General features: G+C 39.6%; 1 protein-coding gene across 7 annotated transcripts; it reads right to left on the reverse strand.

Annotated features, from left to right (window-relative positions):
- MLH3 (mutL homolog 3) lies at positions 1–27459 on the reverse strand. Of its 7 annotated transcripts, none has more exons than XM_047861912.1 (13): positions 27416–27459; positions 22743–26098; positions 19447–19545; positions 18673–18758; positions 17813–17917; positions 16363–16435; positions 10935–11006; positions 9513–9624; positions 8354–8513; positions 2908–2931; positions 2719–2797; positions 1348–1499; positions 1–371 (listed from the first exon to the last, which is right to left on the reverse strand). In XM_047861912.1, the coding sequence occupies exons 2-13, from the start codon at positions 26032–26034 to the stop codon at positions 249–251; spliced, it is 4377 nt and encodes a 1458-aa protein (XP_047717868.1). In that variant the 5' UTR covers positions 26035–26098; positions 27416–27459; the 3' UTR covers positions 1–248. The 7 variants fall into 7 exon arrangements, with proteins under 7 accessions (XP_047717868.1, XP_047717867.1, XP_047717872.1 ...); XM_047861911.1 differs by having other exon boundaries at positions 27381–27429; XM_047861916.1 differs by lacking the exon at positions 27416–27459 and having other exon boundaries at positions 19447–19487; positions 22743–22792.
- Between the last annotated feature and the right edge of the window lie 351 nt (positions 27460–27810).

The following is a 27810-nucleotide window of genomic DNA, read 5'->3' on the forward strand; positions in this document are numbered from 1 at the left end:
TCAATTAGTCATTAAATTTTATCTTTATATAAGTTATAAAAAGTAGATATCATAGGGCAACCTCCTGAGTCCACAGCTGCAGATGAATGAACTGTCTTTAGTTTGGAGGGATCATCTGCTCAAGACTGACTGATCACGTTGCTTGGAGACACTGGTGGCCTCAGACTCTGCTGGTACCTACAGCCCATGCTATCTGCTCAGAGGCAGTTAGCATCCCTTTGGCTCCTTACAGATCAATAATTCTGTTCTCACGGTGGCTCACAAGGAGGCATGGATGCCCTCTGGCTTTGCCCTGTTTCACATCTTTCCGCTTTTCCAAAGAGATGCCAGGCCTGGGCCATTTTGCGAAGTTTAGCAAGATTGGGTTTAATCTGTGGGAAGAAAGAGAATAACTCCCATATGCAGCTTGAAAAGCCAAGTACCAAATAATAATTTCCTAATTACGGCTATTCCAATCTGTTCTGATTTCTAATTTCTGGATTCAGAAAAGATTAGAGATTTCCTTAGGATAAGCGGGACTGCCAACTTTAAGTCTAGACTCCCATCTCTTCAGGAATGAGGACATAAGTTTGTTTTCATTGTCCTATGAAACAGTAAGATTTTAACGGAGTAAAGCCTATTGGATGCATCAGAAAACTCCATGCAAGTAAAGACTTCATAGCCCTTACAAGGAAAGGCAAGCAAAAGAAAAGATTTTGGAAAGCAGCAACACGGACATTCCTATTATGCTTTTGTGTTCTGTTTCATTTAAGATTATAACAAGAACAGAAAATGTCTTTAATTTAAACCACTCTGTGTCTTTATTGCATTATCCACATCATTGTTCCTGGACTGCTGAGTAATCAAGGCCAAACCATAATGTGAAAATCTCCTAAGCTTGGTTTCCTGCCGGATGATCCCCAAATCATAACTCTAGAGATCCTTAGAAATGGCTACCATTTCCAGCAAAGTCACCATCAAGAAACTGGCTGTTCAGGTTGTATTTGTTAGCAGTAAATTTGCTGTGTTTCTACCAACTTTCTGTAGCCCCAGAGAGACCTTCTACATCCTATCAAACCTAGAGCTAGTAGGCAACAGATGTCCAGGATACATCAGTCCGTACATGTGTTAAGCTTAAAAAATACAAAGGCATCACGTGTGTAATCTGACAGTGCAGCCTGAGCTCCATGATGAATTTGAGCTAGAAGATGAAGTGGTGAGATTTTATATAAATAAACTTTCAATGCATACTTTTCAAAACTCGGGTATTTTGGAAAGGATTAAGACAGGTTACATTTGGCTGATAGGAGCGGGAGAAGAAAGAGAAGATAAACCTTGCTCCTCTTCTCCTGTTAGTCATTACTGTACCTGCTTTTCCTGCTCCAAGTGGTCTATGTCAGCCAGCGGCAGCATAGAAGGTCTCCCGTGAGCACACTGGAATGGCAGCTGGCACCACGACAGGGCTTCAATAAGGCGATAGCTCTCCTCCGGGCTCAGGCCATCATTAAACTTGATGGCCCCTACACGAAAGACAGAAACAAGGTTATGGTGTGTATAGTAGGAAAACAGTGCCGACCCTGGGCCAGTGCCAGATATCTGGGAAAAGTAAAATGTGTCTTAGGCTTCTTTCATGTGACCAATACTACTTGAAATTGGCACTTATCGACACGTGGATGAATCTAAGGGTTCATGATGCACCTGTGTCTCAGCTCTTCCTTATGGACTCATGGTCTTTCTAATCCCTAGGGGAGGCATTCCTTCACTTGTTGGGATTCTGCTTTCAGAGTTTTTCTCAAAGAGACAAGGGCAACATTTTGCTTACTTCTTACAGATTGTAAAATCGAGATCATCTTTTAGCCAGTCTATCACAAAGATCTCTACTTGTTGTTTTTCCCACAATGTCCATTTTATTTGCTTTTTTCTATTTCCATAATAATCTTCTTGCCTTTATGCAGACATTGATACATTAATTCACTCGGTCAACAAATATTTGTAAGTATGTACTTTGTGCAGCAGGAGCTATGTCAGGCAGTGAATGAGACAGATGGTCTCTGCCTTTAGGGGGCTTATGATCCAGTGGGTCCAACAGGCGAGACAAACATGAAACAAATAATTATACAATAATTATAAATTTTTGTTGTAGGCTTCTATTCTTTCTTACCAGCCTAATTTCTTGGTATCCTTTGCTGCTCCTCATATAACTAATTTCTTTCTGCCTTTCGATCTGTGCATAGGCTATTTCTACCCCTTGTGGCAAACCTTCTCTTCCATCCTATGAATCCATGTCCCTCAGTTTGTTCAAGGCTTGACTTACAATGCATCTCCTCTATGAGTTACCTCTCCACTCATCCGTGTCAGTCTGAATTATGGTCAAATGTATGTGTTGGTGTTTTGCTTTGTAAAAGCAATTTTTTAGTGTTCACTCTTAGTGTATTCAGTTTCTTGATCTAAACTGTACCCTCCATGGGGCGCCTGGGTGGCTGAGTCAGTCAAGCGTCTGACTCTTGATTTTGGATCAGGTCATGATCTCACGGTTTGTGAAACTGAGCCCCATGTCGGGCTCCACACTGACAGCTCGCGCTCTCTCTCTCAAAATAAATAAACTTTAAAAAATAAATAATAAACTGTACCCTCCAAGAAGTGAGTAGTAAATGTGCCTTCTATCTCTTTCATAACTTCTGTACTCCTGCCGGGGCTTAGCATACAGAAGCACTCATTATCTGGTGTGCTGAATCTTACCGTGGCAAGCTTGGGATGCCAACACCTTCTGGACAGTCAGTGGCAAAGTCCCTTGGATGCCTCCTGTGGTCTGGAGTAGCTAATGCATAAACACATTCTTCATTAAGAAAATGAAGGGAAAAGGAAATGCGACAATAGAGCCTTTTGTGAGTGGTGCCTCTGTGTGAAACCCCAAAATAAGAGGCTTACCTCCACTTGTTCTCGAATAAATTCCTACAAAACAGAAAGGAAAACAGGCATTAATCCATTGTTGTAACTCTTCTTTTATAGTTTAAAAATACACTTCCTGGGGTGCCTGGGTGGCTCAGTCAGTTGAGTGTCTGACTCTTGATTTTGGCTCAGGTCATGATCTTGTGGTGGTGGGATTGAGCCCTGTGTCCGGTTCAGCGCTGACAGCATGAAGCCTGCTTGGGATTCTCTCTCTCCCCCTCTCTCTCAGCCCCTCCTCCTCCTTCTGTCTCTCTCTTCTCTCTCTTTCTCTCAAAATAAATAAAGGAATATTTAAAAAAAAATACACCTCATAAAGGAGAGAGTTCCAGCAATATAGCACTTAGGTGCAAATAATTTATTTGTTGTGAGGCACTCTGAATATGAAATACCAAGACAATTTAATAGAACTCCTACTGAAGAGAGAATATATTTAGCTACTGAAGCTTCCTCCAGAGACAGCTCATAACTCATGAAGTTATGTAACTGCTGAGAGCAGCTTTGATGATTCCAGAGTCTAACTCTCAGGGAGGCTTTTCACTAAGAGGCTGCGTGTATTTATGATCTTAGCCAGAGCAAGTGTAATGCTACACACAAACGGAATAAATACACAACAATCATCAACACAATGGAGCACTGAGTGGGACATTCGCTTAGATATATAGTAAACATAAGTAGTCACTTTAGTTCCCACAGCATTTTTTTTTTTTTGACAATTCCATTCGGGCTCGAAAAGCTTATTTTGGGGGGCATTTTGTTGAGTTTCTCCTCACTAGTATATTTCTGTCCCTCAAGTAGCCTTTTCAATAGTTATCCCTGCAGATGTTAATATTTACAAAAGGACTTTGGAGAAATTTAAAGCAGACGCTATTTTTCATGCTACCAATTTGTTTAACCTCTGGAGCTAAAAAAAACTGTTTTGAGATACAGCACATTTAATAATTTCTTTATAAGAAAACCCAAGATTTTTTTACTCCTAGAATTGGCTATGTATAAATCACCTTCCTAAGATTACAGAATGGTAGATCTTCTTGTTAAACCAGACTCAGAAAATTCTCCCCTTTCCTCAAAGACACCCTAGTCCACCATGCTTACAAATGAGCACAGTTACCAAGCACTGGGTGGTAGATACCATATATTTTTTAAAAGCTGCATACATTCCCAAACAAACCTACACAGAAAGATGTTTCATAATACCTGACCCATTAAAAAGCTTAGTGTGGACAGAGATCAAACCTAACCTCTTTGCCATTCTCTGTTGTGCTTGGTCATCTGGGACTTGTGACACATCATTTTTTAAGCCTGGTGAAGGGGAGAAAGATCGTATCTCTGTTCATGTCACATTTCAATGGTTCAATTAATACCAGATAACTTAATATTAAAAAGGCACACTCATCAGGCTAAAGGACAGAACTTTATAGAAAATATTTGTGATCTTTCAACTGTCAGGATCCAAGTAGCTACTCCTTTTCAAGATACCAAAACTGTTCCAGCTTCTTCCAGAATTAACAAATCTCTCCTGAGCAGTGTGACTTAACATAGTCAAGATTTTCTGAAGCCATAAGCTGTATTTCAATTTGAAGTAAACTCCTTACCAGCAGTCTTTGAAGTCTCTTTGGGAAAAGTTGTTATTATAATTTTCTGCTTAAATACTTAGGGATTGAATTACAATAAAAGATTCTAACAGATTTTATCTTTTGGATTTAAGTCAGTTTGGAGGAGGAGCCCTGGAGAAAAAAAGGCTGTGTTGGGAAAAAGAGCACTGCTGAAAGCAAAGCAAAGGCTGTCTGATCAGAGAGCAATTCTGGAAGGGCCAAACTCATGATGGTCCAAGCACTGGCACTATTAACTGCCTTTCCCTCTCAAATGTCTTCTCACTCTTAGCCTACAGACATGCTTAAGTCTCTCCCATCTGAAAACACACCAAAATCTTTCTTCTACCCCGTGTCCTGCCCCACACTGCAGACCACCTTTAGCTCTCACCCTCTCTCTCTTCTTCTGAAAACTCTTGAAAAAGCAGGCTACTTAGCTCTACCTCTTCTCCCTCCACTCCCTCCCTGACCCATAGCAACCTGCGTTGGGCGCCCCTAGGAGCAGACGCCACCATGGAACACCGTCCTCATGATAGCCAGATCCAACTTTTCAGGCTTGATGGCTATTGCTGACCATTCCCTTCTTGCTTAAAACTTTCATTGGTTTTAGTAATATTACTTTTTCCTGATTTTCTTCCTCTCTCTGACTAAATATTTTCAATCATCCTTTACAGTTTCTTCTTTTCAGCAGCAGCTTTCCAGACCGCTGCCAAAATATATGCACCCTGAATGCTGGTGTGCCACCAACTCCACCCTTTGCTCTCCTCTCTTTTTATTCTTCATATTCTTCCTAGGCAGTCACACTTCCTCTAGGCTCTTCTCCAGCTTCTGATGTTATAAAAATATATATACTATTAACTACCTCAAACATACATACAGCCCAGGTTTCTCTCCCAAGCACAGATGTGTAAGCCTGCCTATCCACTAGACATCCCCATGTGATGGCACATTCAATGCATCTAAACCCAGGCTCATAATCTAACTTCCCAGGCAGGTATACCCCTCCTCCTCTACTTCCTTTTTCTGTTGATGGCATTACCATCCTTCCAGTCATCCACGCTAGAACCTTCAGAATCCTATCTTATCTTTTCTCCTTTAATCCCTTTTATACTTTCTATTATTGTTCACCAAGTCCTCTTAGTTCTACTTTCCAACTTATGTTTCAAATATGTCTCTCCTTTCAATTCCCAATGCTGTTGACTTAGGTCCTCATCCTTTCCTATTTGAACCAGTGCAATCAATAGCTTCTCAACTGTGCTCCCTGCCTCAAACATTTCCCATATCAATGTAGCATACAATTTATCTACTAAATCTATCTTCTAATTTTTATTTTTATTTTTTTATTTTATTTTTTTTTCAACATTTATTTATTTTTGGGACAGAGAGAGACAGAGCATGAACGGGGGAGGGGCAGAGAGAGAGGGAGACACAGAATCGGAAACAGGCTCCAGGCTCTGAGCCATCAGCCCAGAGCCCGACGCGAGGTTCGAACTCACGGACCGCGAGATCATGACCTGGCTGAAGTCGGACGCTTAATGGACTGCGCCACCCAGGCACCCCTAATTTTTGTTTTTAGATATGACTAAAGTAACTCAGACTTCTGGGAAAATTGTAGACTTACTTCATGTGGATTTACCTGTGCTCCAAACAGAAAGAGTTAGAGATAAATAAGGAGTAGAAACCACAATGAATTAAATAGGACACCATGAAAAAAAGAACAGACAGATATGAGAAAAAACCTAACCGATATTCTGGATGTAAAACATGTAGTCATGGAAATAAAAAGCTCAGTGGATCAGGTTAACATCTGGTTAAACAGTAGGTGAAGAGAGAATTCAACTCACTGGAAGATAATGTATCACAAAGGGGTAAAACAATGGGAAATACGACAGAGAAGTTAAAAAGGTAGGTCCAGTAGACATCTGACAGGATTTCTAGGAAACGAGAGAGAATGGCAGAAGAGCAGTGCTTGAAGTGACAATAACTGTACATTTTCCAAGTGGAAGAAGCATGATGAATCTGAAGAAGGAAATGAAAACAAAGATACATCATAGGGAAACTGCAGAACACCAAAGACAGAGAAAATCTTAAAAGCCACCAGAGAGAAAATCAGATTACCTACAAAGTAATGATAACTACATTGACAATGGACTTCAATGGCATAGAGAACGTCAAAGTTCTCAAAACACTGAGGGATGACTGACAATGTGGAAATTCCCTGCTTAGCTCGACAATCATGCAATTGTGAAGGCAAAATAAAGACATTTTCAAAGATGGTTTATCATTTACGGGCTCTTAATAAAAGAATATTTAAAAGCTTTCAGCAAAAAGAAAGCTGAACACAGAATGAATAATCGGATGAAAGGAGCAACACTGAACAAAGACACTGGTAAATATTTTCATTAATCTAAATAAACATTGACTCTATAAAATTAATGACTACCAGGGAGATTAAAACAGGTCGAGTTGGAGTGCCTGGGTGGCTCAGTCCAACTTAGGTTCAGGTCATGATCTTGTGGTCCGTGAGTTCGAGCCCCGCGTTAGGCTCTGTGCTGAAGCTCAGAGCCTGGAGCCTGCTTTGGATTCTGTGTCTCCCTCTCTCTCTGCCCCTCCCCTGCCCACACTCTGTCTCTCTCTCTCTTAAAAATAAACATTAAAACAAAAAATTAAAAAAAAAAAGGTCAAGTTAAAATACTGAGCAACAACATGGAAGATGGGAGGGGAATGCTGGAAGATAAAGGGTTGTAAGGCTTTTGTACAGTTTAGGAAGAGAATAGAGAAGCAAATTACCTTAAACTTTGTAAAGGCTAAAATTCAAGGCTAATCTGAAGTAATACAAATGGAATATGTAACAACTTAAAGAAAATTTTTTTTAACATTTATTCATTTTTGAGAGACAGAGACAGAACACGAGTGGGGAAGGGGCAGTGAGAGAGAGAGACACAGAATCCAAAGCAGGCTCCAGGCTCTGAGCTGTCAGCACAGAGCCCGATGCAGGGCTCGAACTCACAAAGCCATGAGATCATGACCTAAGCCGAAGTTGGATGCTTAACCGGCTGAGCCATCCAGGTGACCATGGAATATGTAACTTCTACACTAGCAGAGGAAAACAAGGAGAAATAAAGAAAACTCTAATAGAAAAACAGAAAGGAGCAAAGAAAAGGCAACAAAGACAAAATAAACTGTCGTTAAAAAAAAAAAAAAGCAAAACACATAAGTAAAGAAGTTCTAGTTCTCTTCAACACCTCCAATGTCATATCCCAAAAGCAGTTTTCCAGACGTTTACCAAAACACAAATGTAGAGGGTGAAATGAAAACTACTCAGCAGAATATGCTAAATTCCTTTATGACTTTGTATTGATGACCTATCTAGCCTCATCGAGCTCACCACTACGTATATATCTTAATTCGAGCCATATATACTGGTAGTTCCCTAAACACAGGATCTGCTCCAAGTCTCTGATACCTGTTGTTCTGTCTAGAACGCCCTTCTTCTCTCTTCTGCACTCGGCAGGCTCCTACTGTTCTACCAGATTTTTCCTAAGGCAAAAATTAGCTTTTCTGTGACAGTTTCCTTGAACTCCATCCCCCTGGGCATAGTAATCATTTTGTATTTCCATAGCACTTTGAACATCCCTCTAACTGGCCAAATTTCATTGTATTTGTAATTATTTAGATGTCCTTCTTCACCTTGAGCTAATTCATCTTTTAATTTCTAGCACCTGGTACACAGCAGGTATTGATACTTGCTGGATGAAAGATGAACACAGAATTTCTAAAGAAAACAGGAGGTTACCCTCAGTTAGCAATTTCCTCAACATCTGAAGCAGTCTTACCTCCACAATACTCTTGGTCACAGGAGATCTTCCTCTTCGAAGTTCATTGGCTTCTCTTTGTACAAAACAGAGTGGTACTTTTCCTACAAGGACCAGAGAATCACTATTGTCTGGAAATATAATTTCAAGGCCCAGATCTTCCAGATTTTTGTGGTAGCACCTAAAGAGAGAGCCTCAATTACAAAACTATTACTTCATTCGCATTTCAGCACCAGTCCCAAGCACTGGAGGGTTTCTCACAAGATGCCACAAATTTTAAAAATTGTACTGCTTTTCTCATACATTTGTTTAGGATTTTATTATCAAATTTCCTGTTTGAATTACAGTAACTTTCATTTTTTTTCTCTTTTCCATTAAGAGAATCAATTTGTTTCTAAGTCTTGTTCCTAAGTTTTTATTCTTCACCGAGGAACTGCTAACTTCTCACTGCTGGCACTTCAAGGAGTTTGGCACAAATAGAAGGGCTGAGAATGTTTTGAATCAGCATTAAAGCAGGGAGGTAATTTACAGCCCTAGGAACTGAGAAGTCCTGATTAACTGGATGTAAATAAATGGATCTGCCTCTACTACACATCATGCCCCAGGGAAAAAGATTTATTGGCAGTAGCATATTCCCAAACCTGACATGAATTCAGAGACAATTCTTTATTTCCAATAATTTGTGCCACCCAAAAGTGGGAAAACGTCCTATCTTATGACTCACCATATGATTTGCCCCTTCCTTGCGGCCCAGTGTTTTACTTTCTTCCCAGTATGATTATGGTAATGAAAACTAAGAATCTAGAATGCACCGAGGCAAAGCAGAATGGAAGCAATTACCGCAGTAACTTTGCTTTCAGAAACAGCACAGCATAAACACGGACTTTTCCAAGAAATGGTAAGAGGATTCTAAGCCAACTGCTGGAAAAAATTATCAAGGAAACTCTATCCTATACTCAACAGCTGTGATATAGTGGAAAGAACAGCATTTGAAGTCAGAAGACCCGCATCTGAAAGCCTGCTACACCATTCAAGAGTTGTTATGACCTTGAACAAGTCATGTAACCTCTCTTGGCCTCAGGGTCTCATCTGAAAAAAGGAACAACGGGTATGCCTGTACTGCGCAGAATTACTGTGAGAGTTTATACTATAGATATCACGTCCTCATGGTAGTACTAACCGTAAGAGTCTGCTTTGTTCTTCTGTCACTGTTATCTCTAGTGGAGGGCTTACAATGGAAGACAGTAATTTTTTCCGACCAGAGCCTTGGGGCTGTTGCTTCTCATAGGAATCTATTGGAAAAGAAACGAACGGGTTCAGAGTAGGAAATGAAGTCTTCTAGACTTCAAAAAGAGCATGAGAAGGCACAGCCATGTTAACTATTATTGTGCTCAGCAGTGTGTTCAAACCGGTTTAGGCTTTGAGTTTCCATTATTATAGTCAAACGAGTAAGTATCCAGACCATTTATTCATTTCAGCAGTATTTCCAAAGTAAGATGTAAAAGACTTCAGTCTTACATTCAAATGAACAATGCAATGTTCCTGTAGATAGTCAATAAATGTGATTTTAATAATGGGGTGAATAATGTTGATTACTTAAGAAATAAAATTGGTTTACTATACAATCCTGTGGTTCAAGAAAGTTTCCCATTCCTTCAGAAAGGTTTCCCAGTCTCTGAAGAGAATTTGTCAGTACTGTTCTCAAATGAATGGTCTCAAGCCTATAGCCAGTTTTTCTAACACTGCTTTTACCATATCTTTCTCAACAATTAGGTCTTCATTTCATACGGAAAAGTGAACATGGAAGTAATATCATTGCCATTCTAGCCCATGAACTATCTCCTTAGGTCCTCACCTACCTCTCTGACATAGTTTTCCACTATTTGACCACAGGGGTAAAGATTTTCCTGGGATTTTACCACTTGGAGAACACTGCCTCATGATAAGAAAAGAGCGTAGCAAAGATTAAAAAGCACATATTGGCTTTGGAAGGCAGCTATGCTCACCACTATACCACCAACGCTGCACAGCAAAAAACACATATTGGCTTTGGAAAAACATATAACAAATTAGTGATACTGGTTGTCTCTGGGGAGAGAAACTAGGTGGGATGGGGAACAAGGGTAAAAAGGAGACTTGATCATATTCCATTTTGTACCTTTCAGACTTGAACTCATACCACCTATTCCCAAACAAATTTTAAAGTACAAACAATATATTGGGCCTTCTGAGTTGGTGGTGGTCTCTGCCTGACAAACTGTGAAGAAGGTATACCAAGATCATATGGGCACACAGAGGGGCGTATCTTTGTGATGGATGTCACGATAAAGTAGCCTAATCCTTAGGTACCCAACCCTTAGGGTTGATGACAAATGTATGGCAAATATGTCTTTGACCATGTAAGACCACCAAATTTGAATCCGTAAAGTGAATCACTATATTCTTTCAGTTAAACAAGAAGCCAAACCAGAAGGCTTCAGATTACTTTTTTTAAACATACAATTCATCTTTCCTCATGACAGCCACAGTTAGAAAAACTCTTTCAGTACACTAATTGTGCAGGGCAGTTTCACATATTTTCTAGTTCCAAACAGATCCTTACCAACAATCAGCTGCTCTAAACGGACACGCTCATGGGCGGCATGCTGATCCACTAAGACTAGCAGGTTTCCACCTAGAACACGAGCAAGGATTACTGGAGTATCAAATTCTCAGATCAAGATTAAAATAATCATGTTGTGTGGAGGGAAAAAAAGGTTAATTCAAACTAGCTAATGACATAAGCATAAGAAAGACATACATACTTAGTATGTATCTTTCATTTCTTAAAAAATTGAAATTATGGGGAAAACTATAAATTTATCCCTAATGAGAAACTTTTGAATACATTGGTATTTCATTTACAAAACAAGGTTAAAGCCCTATATTCCTAATGTTTAAATACTGATTTTGCTTTATTAATTCAGGTTGATACAATGAAGGGCCTTAAACACATTATCAAAATCAGCTGACTTTGATTTGCAAGCTACTCTGGAGCCCACAGAGAATGTAATTCTAGTACACTTTTTATTTCCAGAGAGTACACTTTTAATAAATGACAGATGTGATTCACTTTAAGAAACATAACCAAACATATAAATTCAATTTGTTGATTTACATTATATAATAATTATGTATTTTAAATTTAAGTGTAATTAGAATTTTTTTTAAAGACAGGCTGCTCCTGGCCAATTTAAACTTTTCTCACCAACCATTTACATATTAAAAAGGTGCGGGCCAGATGCAGTCCATTTAAAATAAGTTTTTCTTTTTTTAATATGTATTTATTTTTGAGAGAGAGAGACAAAGTACAAGTGGGGTAGGGGCAGAGAGAGAGAGAGAGAGAGACACAGAATCTGAAACAGAGTCCAGGCTCCCAACTGTCAGCACAGAGCCCAACGCAGGGCTCAACTCGGGAATGGAGAGATCATGGCCTCAGCCGAGGTCGGGTGCTTAACCAACTGAGCCACCCAGGTACCCCAGATCTAGTCTACTTTAGATCAGAGGTCAGCAAATTTTTCTGTGAAGGGCCAGATAGGAAATATTTTAGGCTTTTTAGGACATATAGTTTGTCACAACTACTCACTGTTCCTTTTGAACCAAAGCAGCCATAGACAGTACGTGAACATTGTAGCTGTGTTCCAATAAAACTTTATTTATGGATACTGAAATATTAATTTCATATAATTTTAATGTGTCAAGAAATAATATTCTTCTTTTGCTTTTTCAATCATTTAGAACTATAAAAACCATTCTTATCTCCCTGGGTGCACAAAAGCAGGTGATGGTTGGATTTGACCCACAGCCACAGCTTGCCTTGTTTTAGACCCAGGTTTCTCAAACTTTGATGGGCATACAGGTCGCCTGTGGATCTTATTAAAGTGCAGATTCTGATTCAGTAGGTTACAGATGACACACGAGATTCTGCAATTTTAACAAACTCCCAACTGATGCTATTTACAGACCACGCATTTGAGTAGAAAGGCTTTGGACTCTCAAGTACAAGAAAGAAGGCAGAATGTCCTGACCCAAAAAACCAAACCTACAGGGAAATCCCTTTCTCGTTGACAGGAGGACTGATTCTCAATTACATTAGTACATCTTTTTATCTTGTCATTTTATTAATTTAGTCCAAACGTTGAGGTCTATTGCTATCAGTTGTTTTGAAATAAAAGCTCTCCTCCTGAATTTGATCAAAATAGATAATACCTGTTTTTTCCATTTCTACTAAAGGATATAATGTTTTTATGACACCATCAAATTCATGGCATGAGAGCTTAAGACTTCAGGAAAAAAAAGGAACTAATTTTTCTGACAGTATGTTCAACCACAGGAATAGGCCCCAAAATATTGAATTTTAAATTCCTTTGAGGATAGGAGGAGTTGCAGCTGGTTGTGATGAATACTGAACATCCTGTATTGGGCAAAACAATGGAATAAATAATAAATTGTGAGGGAGTAACCTCAAACTTGAAATTGGAGTCAGTGTGAATACCAAGAGTCAGGAACCCTAAGAAATCAATCCTGTATGTGATGGTGGCAGAATGATTCATAGTCTACATAGGGCTCACAACATTTTCTATTCCTTGAATGAAGCAGAAGATATGAAAGTAATTTAATCACATCAGAAGCTGTATTTTTGATATTCTAACACAATAGAAGTTCCATAAGGGCAAGGGATTCTTTTTTCCCTTTATTTATTTTCATTTATTTCTTTATTTTAGAGAGAGAGTATGAGCAGGGGAGAGGGGCAGAAGACAGAGAGACAAAGAGAGAGACAGAGAGAGAGAGGGAGAATCTTAAGCAGGTGCCATGCTCAGTGTGGAGCCCAATGCAGGGCTCAAGCCCACAACCCTGGAATCATGACCTAAGCTGAAATCAAGAGTTGGACGTTCAACCGACTGAGCCACCCAGGTGTCAAGGTCAAGGAATTTTATCTGTTGTACTCCCAGCATATATAATGGTACCAGGCACATAATAGGTACTCAAATATTTACAGAATAAATGAACGAATCCTTTTCTTTGGGGTATCATAACTGAACAACTGTATTTTATCATAGGTGGAAACATGCAATACAAAATGCCAATATATGGCATTAATTTCACCTTAATTTAAAAACAGTAATAGGGGCTCCTGGGGGGCTCAGTTCTCTAAGTGTCCGGCTGATCTCAGCTCAGGCTTTGATTTCAGGGTCATGAGTTCAAGCCCTGTGTTGGGTGCTGTGCTCAGTGTGAAGCCTACTTAAAAAAAAAAAAATGTTTTAAAACAGTAATATATTTGTCAATTACAAAATTATGTGCACATATTAAAATAAGTCGATTATAGGAACAGGTTGCTTTTAGTACTAATGAGTGACAGTAAAAGCACTTACATTTTTATTTAAAAAATGTATTTATCTAAGAGTACTCTCTGGTGGCATCTGACTAAAGTTGACTATTGAACGACATGGGTGTGAATGGCACAGGTCCACTTATGTGTACATTTTTTTCGATAAATACAGTACAGTACTGGGATGCTTGGGTGACTCTGTTGGTTAAGAGTCCAACTTCACCTCAGGTCATGATCTCACAGTTCGTGAGTTCGAGCCCCGCGTCGGGCTCTGTGCTGACAGCTCGGAGCTTGGCACTTGCTTCAGATTCTGTGTCTCCCTCTCTCTCTGCCCCTCCCCACTCATGCTCTGTCTCTGTCTCAAAAATAAATAAAACATTAAAAAAGACCAGTACAGTACTGTAATGTATTTTCTCTTCTTTAGATTTTCTTAGTAACCCCATCCTAGGTGCCATTAGTAGAGATTTTGGTATTAAACAACAAAGAATTCTAGGTCATCAAAACCTTAGAAAAAAAATCTATTCATTTTTCCAAAACAAACTACTAGAATTTGACTTTCACTGAATCCATATTTATGACAATTCTGACCTATTATGACATTTACTAAATAAATCTACAATGTAAGCAAGGTAAAAGGGAATATTTTGAAATACAAAGAGAATAAGCTGCTTTCAAACTTTAGAAGCATTCGCCTGCAGGTCTACTGGTCTGGGCCCAAACCCTCCACTGGTGCTCAGGGCTCTCACCCACCTGCACTATCACGCATGCCTCATAAATGTGCTCAAGAGTCTTCCGATTGGAAAAAAAGCAAAAACAAAAACAAGTCTTCTTTCACCCTCACCCTCCTTCAGTCCTTCTCTTCCATGTCACAGATTTCTAAGGCTCTCCTTGTGATCTCTGTCACCTGGTCCGGGAACATCATCCACTCAGTTACAGAGGTCAGAAAATCAGGAGTCATCTTTGATCTCCCTTCCCATCGCCAATGCATCACTAAACCCTGCTGACTTTCTCTCCTACATATCCTCCCAATGCACTCGCTAGGCTTCACCAACTATCATTTTTAGATACTGAAATATCCTTCCTACCAATCTTTTTGCAGGTACTGGGACTCCACCCCACCCCCAATCCATTCTCCACACTGCAACCAGAGCAATATTTTCAAAGTACAAATGGAATGTGACATGTGCCACTGTAAAAACAATAAAAAAAGAAAACAGAAAGCTTCCCGTTGTTTCCAATTGGTGTCGGGACAAATACAAAGCTTGTAACTGGCACTTAAGATCTGGCTTTGACCTACTTCTCTGGCCTCATCTCTGCACTCTCACTCCAGCTGTACTTGTCCTCACTCAAGGAGAGGAAACACAAATTGTGTATGTCATTCCCTCAGCCCAGAATACTCCTCCCTCCCTTCTTTACTTAGTTAAATGCTCACACTCATCCTCACTTTACCAAAAAAAACCCTTTCCAGACCTCCCTAATTCAAATCTCTCTGTACAGTTTCTTACAGCATCTTGTTTCTCCCGTAATGTTAGCTAGAATTAAAACTTTAACGTTTATGTCCTTATCTCTTCCTCTTACATGTGAATTTTTTGCCACCATTATGGGCTAGGGCCTAGTACAGTCTCTGGCATGCAACAGGCAGTCAATCAATGCTTGTTGGATGAGTTAATGTTATTGTTTACAAACTATTATTGCTTTATTAAAGTAGGTCACCGAGATATTGTATGGAATTCTTGATAAACTTAAGCAGGGTTCATTATATGAACTTTCTATTATTACAAAGGGAATATGTGAAACATCAAAAAGTCAAACAATATAACATATTTTAAAGAATAAAAGATGAAATTTCCCCTTTGCCCACTCTCATTGTCACTCCAAAGGCAACTATTAATAGTTTGAAATGTATCTTACATACATATGTCTCTGTATATGTATACAAAACTAATGCACATTAAAACTGTTGTTTCAATGCCTGGGTAGCTCAGTCCTTAAGCATCTGACTTCGGCTCAGGTCGTAACTTCACGGTTCCTGAGTTCTAGTCTCACATCAGGTGAGTTCATGCCCTACTTCAGGTGAGCTCTGCTTTGGGTGAGCACAAGCCCCACTTTGGGTGAGCACGAGCCCCGCTTATTCGGATGAGCTTGAGCCCCGCTTCAGGTGAGCATGAGCCCCACTCTGGGTGAGCCCAGCTTTTCTCTTTCTCTCTCTGCCCCTCATGGGATAGTCTCTCTCTCTCTCCACCCCCTCTCCGTCTGGCCATCACTCACTTGTGACCCCCCCCTCAAAAACAAAAAACAAAACAAAAAAACAATGTTCTTTCATATAAATTTAGATTGGTTTTCCCAATTGGCTTTAATCTGTCCAAATCATTGCAACTATATTATATATTAAAAATATCTTAAGAAGTGCTTGCGTGTTTCAGTCGGTTAAGCGTCCCACTCTTGATTTCGGCTCAGGTCATGATCTCATGGTTGTGAGTTCCAGCCCCACACTGGGCTCTGTGCTGTTAGCTTGGGATTCTCTCCCTCTCTGCCCCTCCCCTGCTTACGCTTGCACACACACATGCTCTCTCTCAAAATAAATAAACACTAAAAAAAAAACTTAAAAGGAGGCTATTAGGAGACCAGCTGGTTATTAATCAAGGCTAAACTCCATTCTTACCTGCCTCACCATTCTCTTCAGTCTTGGTGCTCATTAAACAGGCAATAAACTTGTTATCCACTTGCTGCAGAACCTGCCATATATTCAAATAAGTGGTACAACACTAAATAAAAGTTAACAAAGCCTCATCTGTATACAAAGAGATAAAACTGCACTTAATTAAGTAATTTGCATTACAATCTTCATATCTAAGACTATGGTAAGGAAGGATTAAAAAAATAAGCAGAGCTATCAGAAGGCATAAAAGGAAGGAGACTACAGGCTAAGGATTCTAAAAAGGACACGCAAGCAACAAAACTCTACAGAGCACACCTGAGATTCTCCCGACAGGACTCTTACTCATAGGTAACTATGACCAGAGGCGCCTGAGTGGCTTGGGGTGCCCGAGTGGCTTGGTCGGTTAAGTATCCGACTTCGGCTCAGGTCATGATCTCATGACTCGTGAGGTCGAGCCCTGCGTGGGGCTCTGTGCTGTCAGCCCAGAGCCTGGGGCCTGCTTCAGATTCTGTGTTTCCCTCTCTCTCTGCTCCTCCCCTACTCATGACCAGAGACTGCTAACAAATGGGGCTGAAATAAATTTTGCATTTTGCAAAGGTAAGGAAAACCATTTCAGAGGGTCTAATCCCTTAAAAGTAGTAAGTTAATAGCCACCAGGAGCTTTAACCCTTGGGGACTCCTCTCTGTCCAGGTACAGACAAGGTTCTCATTGCACTTCCCTGCCTCGGTCCCTATTGTTTAACTAAAACTGTTGTTTCAGCGCCTAAGCAGCTCAGTCATTAAGCATCTGACTTCAGCTCAGGTCATGATCTCACGGTTCGTGACTTCGAGTCCCACATCAGGTGAGCTCATGCCCCACTTCGGGTGATCAAGAGCTTGCTTTGCTCTGGTACCAGGTCAGTGCCATGTGAGGGGTTTGCCTAGATCTATCTAACCTCCTAATTTGTTTCCATACTGAAAATAAGGAGATGAAGACAGCCTGAGTGGTGTAGGGAGAGGGCAAACTAGCAAAGCAGATGAGACAAGGGGTCCCTTTTGTTAAGACTGCTCCTCAATCTGGAGTCTCCTAAGCCATGTCATTTGTCGCCTCACACAATAGAGGGTCATTTACAAAGGGGCACTGTTGTACATTTAAGGACAATGTCTGTACAGGATTTAGTTGATTTATAAATTATTGTCAAAATATAAAGTCAATATATAATCCTTGAAACTGTGAGCCTCAATCCTTAATTCATCCCTCCAACCTGCTCACACTACTGAAGACATTTTTTCCTTTGTAATTAAAATTGGTCCCTGCTTTTTCTTCTGATAATAAAAGTTCTAGTAAGATTTAAAAAAACACATGTGCCTTGACCAAGGGGGTCTAGATCATTAAATAAATCCAATTTCACAAGAGTTAGTCCAGCTTAGGTCTTATATATATTTTTATGAGATTTCAAAGTCAATCTCTTACCTGCATTGAATGAATCATTTCTTTGGTGAAACGATAAGGATATAAGACATTGTGAATTTTAACCGCAAGGCTTTTGGCCTGGCCACTGCTTACATCAACAGCAACCTAGAAAGCAGCACAAACATCATTTAAATTTTTAATTCTTTATATGTGCAGAACTGTTTTACCAAAGATCCCAAACTGCTTTATCATTTCCACAGAACCTATTAGAAGTGGGTTGAATTCAGGGACCTTAGAGAAATTCAAAAAGCTCTGTGAATTATTAGTCTTAAATAATAATTTTGGGGTATAAACAAAATTACTAACAAAAACCAATGTTGTTTCAGAATAACAATTCGTTTATGTTCCATGATCAAGTCCTTAAACACATCTTAACTGAAAAATCAGTAATCAAGTGCTCATTTATTCTACACCTTTATCACAACACACAAAGTACCTTCTGTGATAACCCACTGAGAACACATACACTCACGTCCAATGATGAATTGTTCCTCCAGTAGAAGACTCGCTGTTTTATCTGATGATGTAACAGTGCTTTTTGTTTTGTTTTGTTTTGTTTTAATTATCACCACCCTAAATACCCTGCCAAAGCTGCAAGATAGGGTTTCTAAGAGTGGTAAACACATTCAACTCATCACACACTGACTACACATGTTTAATCCAGAATGTCTGAGCTCCCAAATTCTATGGATTCTGATTTCTCCTCTCTATATTAAATAGTATTTCCAAATAAATTATTTGGAAACATGCCCACTTTCCGCTTGTAATTAAAAATTAATATAGCCATTCATGCTCATATCCAGCTTAAATGAAGTACAAATTTTAAAATAACAAGCAAAGAAAATTTGCTACAGACCCACCTCTGGATAACGGGCAAATACTGGATTTTCCCACTCTGAGAACAAAGACTGAAGTGATTCTCTACCAACAGTATCATCCACAGCATCTAAGGCAAAAGGAAACAGATTGAGTTGGCATCAAGAGCCGCAGAAAAAAAGGTGAGTGGCACTCCCGTTTGCTGTGGTGCAGCGGCAAGATCAAAGATCAGACATATTGTCCCAATATTCTACAAAAGTTTAGTGTTTGCTGGATCTCTAAATTGTTCTGATCTGTTACTTTTTAAGTTAGAGTTGATGACTGTATCTTTTGGCATTATAGCTTTTTCTCCAAACTATTTTCAAGAGATATTTCAGAATACAAATCCAAAAGAAACTGGTTCAAATTAGTAGTCTCACTTCCTTTAGATAAAAATATACCTTACCTATTTTTAGAAACAAAGAATCTGTAGCTTTTTTTTGAAAATAAGGATTTTGCTTACATAAAACTACTACAATACGGAGTGCAACTCCAATCTTTAAAAATAAGAGATATTCTCTCAATCACAAGACACCACAGACTGTGCATAACCACCCAGTATTGACTTCAAGTCTGGAAAAGTAATTTCTGATCTAAATGCATGCACTGAATTACTTAGTTCTGCTGTTAAATAGGACCGTGGGGAATTACTGGTTCCAGGAAGGCACAGCTGGCCCTGATCAAGCTTAATAACACAACCCTGCTTTTTAAAAAAATTTTTTTAGTTAGGTGGTACAGTATGTACTAGATGTCCCGGCAACCTCTGTTTTTGCCCCTACCTCTGTTATTCTGTCTCATCACAGTCCTCTCTTCCCGAGCTCTAGGAAGGAAGGGAAGAACAAGGTCGCTTCTAAAAGGATGACACTTGTACTGAGATCCTAAATGTAAAAAAGAAAACCTAGACATTTGAACTGAAAATATAAATTATTAAAAAATCAAGTTACATTAAAATCTTTCTGCACAAATGGAGTTGAGACCTGAGGCAGACTACTAAGCACGAGATTGAGAGTCAGAGTTCTTTAATGAGTTATGCTGCTAATTTAGGAAACTACATTAATGCTTAGTTCCGTTATCCATATATACCAGACAGAATGAGCACTAAAACAGATCACTGATTCTCAATGGGCACAGTTTTGTATGAGAGACATTTGGCAACATGTGGTTGTCACAACCTGGGTAAAGGGTGCTACTGGTATCTAGCAGAGATAGAGGCTAGGGACTGCCAAATATTCTACATGTATAGGATGAACCCTACGACAAAGAGTTATGAGTCCAAAATGTCAAGTGTCGTGGTTGATATAGCTGGTATTTGACATATACTGGTACTTAATTGTTAGCCTTCACTACTTGGTTCAACCTTCACGAGTCCCCAGGTTTATGTCTCTTATACTCAAAATGTGTTGCTATTATAACATTTATCTGATATTACGTTTACATAGCTGTCTTCCCTAATTGATTGTGAACTCCTGAAAGCCAAGCCAGTGAATCTGCAACCTAGCAGTGTGAACAATAAATGAATGAATACATGAACAGATAAATGAATGAAAAGTTCTCAATTTAAACTTCAAAGTCCAGGGGTGCCTGGGTGGCTCAGTCAGTAAGGCATCAGACTTTTGATTTCAGCTCAGGTTGTGATCTCACGGTTTGTGAGTTCAAGCCCCACATCGGGCTCGGTGCTGATAGCATGGAGCCTGCCTGGGATTCTCTCCTCTTCTCTCTCTCTATCCCTCTCTGCTCTCTCTCTCTCTCTCTCTCTCTCTCAAAAATAAAAAAAACATACATTTAAAAAATAAACTCCAAAGTCCAGTAGTATCTGGCCTAAATTCTGCCGTCCTCTCTGAAGGATGATTGAGTTTTAGAAACACCGCCTGCATTTGACAGTTTTTGAATAGGGGCCAAAACATGATGGAACTATTATTTCAAAACAATAAATCCATTGGACAAGAACTGGAGAGATGAATTCAGAATAAAATGAAAGGGTAAGGTGAAATTAGGTTGTGTTATTGGTAATAGAAAGGACAGAATTAGAGGCATTTTAATTTTTTTTAATTAATGTTTCTTCCTTCAAAAAAAATTTTTTTTATGTTTTTATATATTATTTTTGAGAGGCAGAGAGAGACAGAGCACGAGCCGGGGAGGGGCAGAGATAGAAACACTGAATCGGAAGCAGGCTCCAGGCTCTGAGCTGTCAGCACAGAGCCCCACCGGGGGCTGGAACTCAAGAACAGTGAGATCATGACCTGAGCCCAGGTGAGATGCTTAACTGACTGAGCCACCCAGGCACCCCAGAATTAAAGGCATTTTAAAGAAAAAAACTGCCAAGGCTTGGAGACTTACACCACTCCTTAAAATTACCTGTATAGATACTCTCTTGTGTACAATTTAATTTGCCTCTTAACAATTCATCCTAAGTAACGTTTTTCTGTATGGTTCAGCAGTGTCCCAACGCCCTACCGCACGTTAGCCCTTTACAGAAGGTGTGACATGCAGTGTGAATGGGGGAGCCATCTTTCCGTGAGACTCGTTTCTATACCCAACATACTTTTTTATTTTCATTTTTCTTATGGAATTGAGTTAACAGGACACTTCAGAGACTTGCTACAAGACTTGCTAATGCAGAAAGTTAAATAGGTTGAAGTGTTTTAAATATCTAGATCGGCTCAACGGAAGCAGATGTTCATGTTGTGTGCAGCAGCTGACGTTCCCGCTTTGGTTCAGCAGCAACCATCTCAGGTTAATGTAATCGCGGCCTTTTTTGTTTCCATTTAAAAGCAGTTGCATTTCAGGAAGATGAGGTGCCAGTGCTTTCGGTTTACTTCCGATAAGCAGTCAGTATAAAACAGGACATAAAACTACGTCAACTGAAAATCACGTATGTCTTTAAGAGCCACCTGAGAGTCTCAGGAGCAGTGCTGAAAGACAGTTCTCCTACTTAAAACTTTGAAAGTTACTACAGTGATTATTTTTTCATGAGGAAAAAACTGGAAACCACTGAAAAATAAAGGCCTTATTTAACCTTAGATAAATCAGAGCCTCCTACTAGAGATATTCATGCTAAGGAGCATTACAAGTCAATTTACAATTACATTCATACAGTTTACATTCTTTTGCAACATTCAAGACTTTTAATATGGATGCACATTTAATGTTTATCCTCCTGATGCGAAACCAAGATTATAGCCAGATGGAAATCAGTTTTACCATCTCCCAACATCTGGCTCTCAACACACTGCCAAAACAATGTCACTTTTAATGTTGACTGAGACATGAGAACTCAAGAGTCCCAATCTAGGCTCTGATGTAGCCTTGTGGTATGATTTCAAAGCCACATTACTGTCTTCCTGAATAACGGCTACTTATAGCATAAACAGATCAAATGGATTAGCATATGTATTATAATAAACCATGTCTGAAAAGTATAGTTGGGAAAATACACACTTAACCTACATTCCAAAAAATTTATGGTCAAGTCCTTTTTTCTAAAAGCACAAAAACAGTTCAAAAATATAATACTGTACTGAGCCACAGACTTCTGGGGAAACCCAGGATGATTACAGGATCATTCTGGTTTTTCACCTGAGAGCTGCAGAGAGCAACTTCCAGAAAAATATCACACTGGCATTGCAGGTATCTTTAAAGACAAATTTCTAGGAGAGTTTTATGTTTGGGAGAGAGAAGAAAGGAGGCTAGGGAAGCACTGTGGATCTTCTCAACTATTAATAGTGCCATTTTCATGAAAAATGGTCTCACCCTCCTACACATCCACACATCCATATACGAACACTTCCATTCTATTATGTCTTTCATTGTATTTCTAGATGTAAATAGTATTGGACCTAGAGAATCTTTATATACCATAAAACACATGTTTTATAATTAAACTTGAATATGATCTATCAGCTGAGATAATCTCTTTGGACAATGATTATCTTACTCTTTGGCCATTATTACCACCTTCAAAAGCATTCCATGCCAGTGAGCACTATATATATATATATATATATATATATATATATATATATATAGTATACTATACTATAGTATAGTATATAGCACTATATATATATATACTTACCATTCTCAAGGAGGACATCCACAGCTACAGTTGTCAGGTCTTTAGTACAAGCAGTCTGAACATCCTCAGTAGGAGCAATGAATGTACTCAGTCCAGTTATTTTGTTGATGTAAACCATTCTTCCCAGGGCTACATCAAAATGCTGCTGCCAATCCAAAGAACATGTGTTTGACTCTTCATTTTCAGAACAAGTTCTTGCTATAGATTCTTCACTCTGAAAACCAGTTCCTTTTCTGTCAGCTGTGCCATCTTCTATGTGACTCATTAACATTTTACTGGGAGAGTCAGGACTTCCTGTCTGTGGGTCTGAAGCTATAAGAACATCCGTATCTTCACTGATGACTTTAGAATGACTATGGGGTAATACCAAAGGAGTTTCTGGTATCACGGAGTTCCCTGTTGTGTTGTTGTTAGAGTATGTTTTACTATCTTTATTGAAGGGATTATCCTGTGTGACAGAGTCCAACTCTGGAATGATGCCACTGTCTGTTTTTTTATACTCATTTTTAAATAACTTGCAAGAATCCAGGATTAACCCACTGCACAAGTCATGGTCTTTCCTACTAGAATCTGATTGTGGAAGTTCATTAAAATGACTCATCATTTCCAATGCTTGAGTCTCTCTTTCAGAACCTTTCATTCTGGATAATTTAGAGGCTAAAGATTTGGGAGACTGCTTGGCATCCAAAGGTTTTCTGTTAAAATCAGATAATTCCTTTAGAGTTACAGGACTTTCTCTTAAGCAAGGAGTCTGTTGTTCCAAACAATCTTCTTCACTAGAGAATGGAAACTTCTTTGAGTAAAAGATGTGACTTACTGGCAGACAATTATTATTTGAATCATTATGTTTCATAGCAGTGATTTTACAAATGCCTGAGTTGTCTAAGTGATTCTTCTCTTTCCACGGAATGTCAGATTCAACTTGAGGACCGAGATTGGTAGAGATTTCAGAATTATTATTTTCTTCCACCTCTGTATTCAGAGGACTTTTAACCTTCCCATATTGCCTCTTAAACTTCTCTAAAGATCCCAGTTGTGACCTTAAGCTTAGCTTCTTACGGGTTATGGGTTTGGAGAAACCAATCAATTTATCTATTTTCTTACTGCCATTTGAAACATATCTACACCAAGGGGAAGAGGATGTGTCAAGTAATAAGCAATCCATGTGTGATTCTTTAGTACCTTCCTGAGAAACAGCAATGTTTTCACAAGTTGCTATAGGTTTGTTCTCTAGCCCATAACTTGTATTTGTTCTGCGCAATTTCTTGTCAGACAGTTGAGCAAAGTCTCTACTTAAAGTGCTGGTTGGATCTTCGATGTTTGGAGTCTCAGCTGAATGGCATGCTCTGTTTACAAATGTTTCTCTGGCACTCACGGGACCAGGTTGAATACAGTTTTTAAGTAAATGTTCTCTTTCAGTTGATTTAGTTTGCTCATTTTGTACCACATGAGTTATAAAGCCAGTGGAGCATAATTTAACTTGTCCATAACTAAAAATGTTTACTCTTCCACAATTACTAGGTTGTTTTTCTTTCTCTTCCTCTCTCTGAGCACCACGTACTCTCAATAACGTTGTCTCAAAAGGCAGAGGTTGGGATCCCATTTTGGTAGCGTCTTTAAATCTCTCTAATTGATTCTGAACTCCATTATTTTTCAGGATACTGGCAGCCATGCCATTAACAATAGCACTTGCTTTCTGTATTTCTAGATCTTCTCTATTCTTCTCAAAGCAGTATGATGTCTGAAAAGGGTTTACAAACATTTCTGAACTGGTTCCACATGGACTTTCTGAAGAGTTACGTTCTAAGCAAAGTTTTTTATGTTTCCCATTTTCTCCCCATTCTGATGCTTCAGCTGTCTGTTGTTGCAAGATCCTTGATTCTGAGCAAGAGCTATCTTTGTTTTGTAAAGATGACTCTGTCACTTTACCATGGCCTGGGCCATCTGATTCACAAATGTACAAGAATGAATCATTTGTGTTTTTTCTGGTAGCTTCTGAATCTCTAGAATTCTGTGTGTTTCTTCTGTTTTCTACAGTAGCTTTTCTTTTCACAGCTTTTGATTGAAAATTCAACATTTCATAGGAATCCAAAATACTATTACATGCTTCTTGGAAACTGACCTGGTCACCCTTCTCATCAGAAGACACGTGCTTCTGAAGAGTAGCACTAAATAAACTAAAATCATTATCTTCACTAAATTCTTTAATGTCCTCACCTGATAATTCCACAAATAGTTTTTCTTTCTTTAAAAACATTTTCACTCCTTCCTGAATGCAAACCAAAATAGTATCCCAGTTCTGAAATTCAATCAGCGTTTTTGCTGGCTCCAGGCACACATCATATTCACAGAACTGACACTGCACATTGATTACATATATCCCATGGAGTTCTGGGTTAGACCGATGCCGAGGACTTGAATTCATTTGTCTAGTGGCAGAACCATTCTTTGGCTTGCATATAATACTTTCTTTCCTCAATAAAAAGTCAATGAATTTATGCAACTTTGTCCTTAAAACCAGTCTTTTGTTCACAAACAAAAATTGCATATTCTTATTGTAATGTGCTTCAGAGCTGATATAGCCGCTGAGCTCAAACTCCTTGTATTTAAATTTTATTTCTCTTAATTTTTGGGACTTACCCAGTCCATAAATTTGACAAAATCGGGAACATATGTCTTTGGTTTTAGGAAGTTGAAGAACCATGGAACCAGAAACATCATTCCTCAAAGAGAAAGAAATGGAAGGGTGCATGAGCGAAAGAGCTTCTATCCTCTGCCTGACCTTCTCAAACTCCAGTCTAGGATCCATGCATTTCCTCCTTACAGGTAACTGGTAAAATAGATTATATACTGTTACTGTTGTCCCGGCACTTGGTCTAGTCAGGTCAGCTTCACAAGTTTTCAGGGCTTTTCCATTCTGAAACAGTTTCACAAAAGTTTTCATTGTCTTGTTTTTCTTGGATGAAATTTCCACAGCACTGGCCATGTCAGCTATACTTGCCAAGGCCTCCCCTCGGAAACCATAAAACCTGGGATTCTCCAAGTCCTGTAGCGAGTTGCATTTACTAGTGAAATAACGATTTCCCACCTTGTCTATATCATCCCTCCCCATCCCAAATCCATTGTCTATCACTTGAACTTGGAAAGTCTCCATATTCACCCTGACAGCCACACATTTTGCTTCAGCATCAATGCTATTGAGGGCAAGTTCCTCAACACACTGGCCTAAGGAGCATATAGCCAAACCAGAACGCAATCTGGCTTGTACTTCAACTGACAAGCACTTGATCATGGCAGGTAGAAAGCTGGTTAAGAAGGCCAGGCACTGGCTTCCTTCTCTGACTGGAAATAATCGCCTATGGGAGGAAAACACACACACACAATCAAACCCTCAGAGCTACGGAGCATTATCCATTGCTCTCAAGCATAATGGAGAAATGCCATTTGAGGTAAATTAAATCTCTTATTAAACCACACTGTAAAAAACAAAACAAATTATAGCTTTGATCTCTACACAGATCACACAGCTCATGTTTAGTGCAATGGATTTAATATCCAAGGCAGCATTCGCAATTTCATAATTTTCACTGCTCCTTTCTAAATCCCACATGCCCTAAAGTGAAATCATAATCACGCTTGAAGTTGACCCATAAGACAGTGTTCACAATTCTAATCACTTCACCAAAAACAGATGTCTAAATTAAATTCAGCTAGAAATTCATGAAAAAAAATGTCCAAGCTAGTTTCATAATATTTATACATTACACAATAACCATGACTTTTAGTAAAAACTTGTAATGAACGGTTAAGACAGAAGAAATTTAAAAAATCAAATCTTTGTATCAAGAAGAGATGGGGGTCAAGAGATTATTATTCTTGGTTAAATGTTGTCTCCGGGGAAAAAGACCGGGAATGCAAAACGATAAGGCAGGAATTTTCATTATGAACTCTTCTGTATCATTTGATTTTTAGATCTTGTCCACATATTACTTTCACAAAAAGTTTTCAGAAGGTCCCTGTATTACCACTCTTTGGGTATTTACAGATGGCGGCTACAAACTACCTTCACAATAATAGTGATGGTCAGGGGCTATCTGAACTTGATTTTAAGTTTTCCCTTCAGGTAAAAAATATGAAGATTATAGTGCCATTAAAGGTCTCCCTTCATAGGGGAGACAGCAGCATGGGCTGGACCTCTCGAAGGTGGTAGGGCTAGTTCTTCAAGCCCGGACATCACAGTTATAATCGCAGAGCTGATGTTTTTTTATATAAGGAACTTTGCAGCCGGCAGCAAATGAGAGGTATTCTGAGACTACTCAACTTCACGATTTCCTTTTACAACCCAGTCTTTTCAGGGCCACAGTCAAAGGGGATGATTCGTCCCGGGTTTCGAGCTGCGAGAGCTCCGGGTCGGGGGCGGGGGGGACAGGACAGCCGCCGCGGGCCCCCCAGGCTCAGGCTCCACCCCGTCCCCTCCCCCAACTCGCAGGCCGAACCCCTGCCGCCCGACGCAAGAGGCCTCCCGGAGCCCCTGCACAGCCGGGTCCGAGAAACGCTCGCGGCGGTCGCCACGGCCTTTCCGCTATTAGAAGGGCTCCCGGAATCATCCTTTCGACGCGTGCTTTTCCCCCAAGTCACCTCGAACCGCGCTTCACCAACTTCCAGTTACCCACCGCCTCGGACGCCGGGTACGCGCACGTTCGCTCGCGAGGCTCGCGCACGCGCCACGAGCATGCGCTTCTGGGAACGCGCGTGCGCTTCTGGGAACGCGCTTTCGTCGGTGACACCCAAATGCGCGTGCGTACCAGCTGTTGTCTGACTGGGAGACTAGGCGGGGTCTCTTCACACTGGTACCGCTAGTTCTCAATCCTTATCCCCCTTTCGCATGGTGTGAAAAGCCGTTTCAGGCAGTTTTCTCTGTTTCTGTCGTTTTCCTTCCCCCCTTTCCTCCTTTGCACCTACTACCATTTAATTCAATTATATTTTATTTGTGTTTATGTCTTCCCTCACTGTAATGCAAACTATTTGAAGGCAGGGATTTTATCTATTCTGTTTACTGCTGTATCCC

This window comes from Prionailurus viverrinus, chromosome B3 (genome assembly GCF_022837055.1).
Source record: "Prionailurus viverrinus isolate Anna chromosome B3, UM_Priviv_1.0, whole genome shotgun sequence".
In the NCBI taxonomy this organism is placed as follows: Eukaryota; Metazoa; Chordata; class Mammalia; order Carnivora; family Felidae; genus Prionailurus; species Prionailurus viverrinus.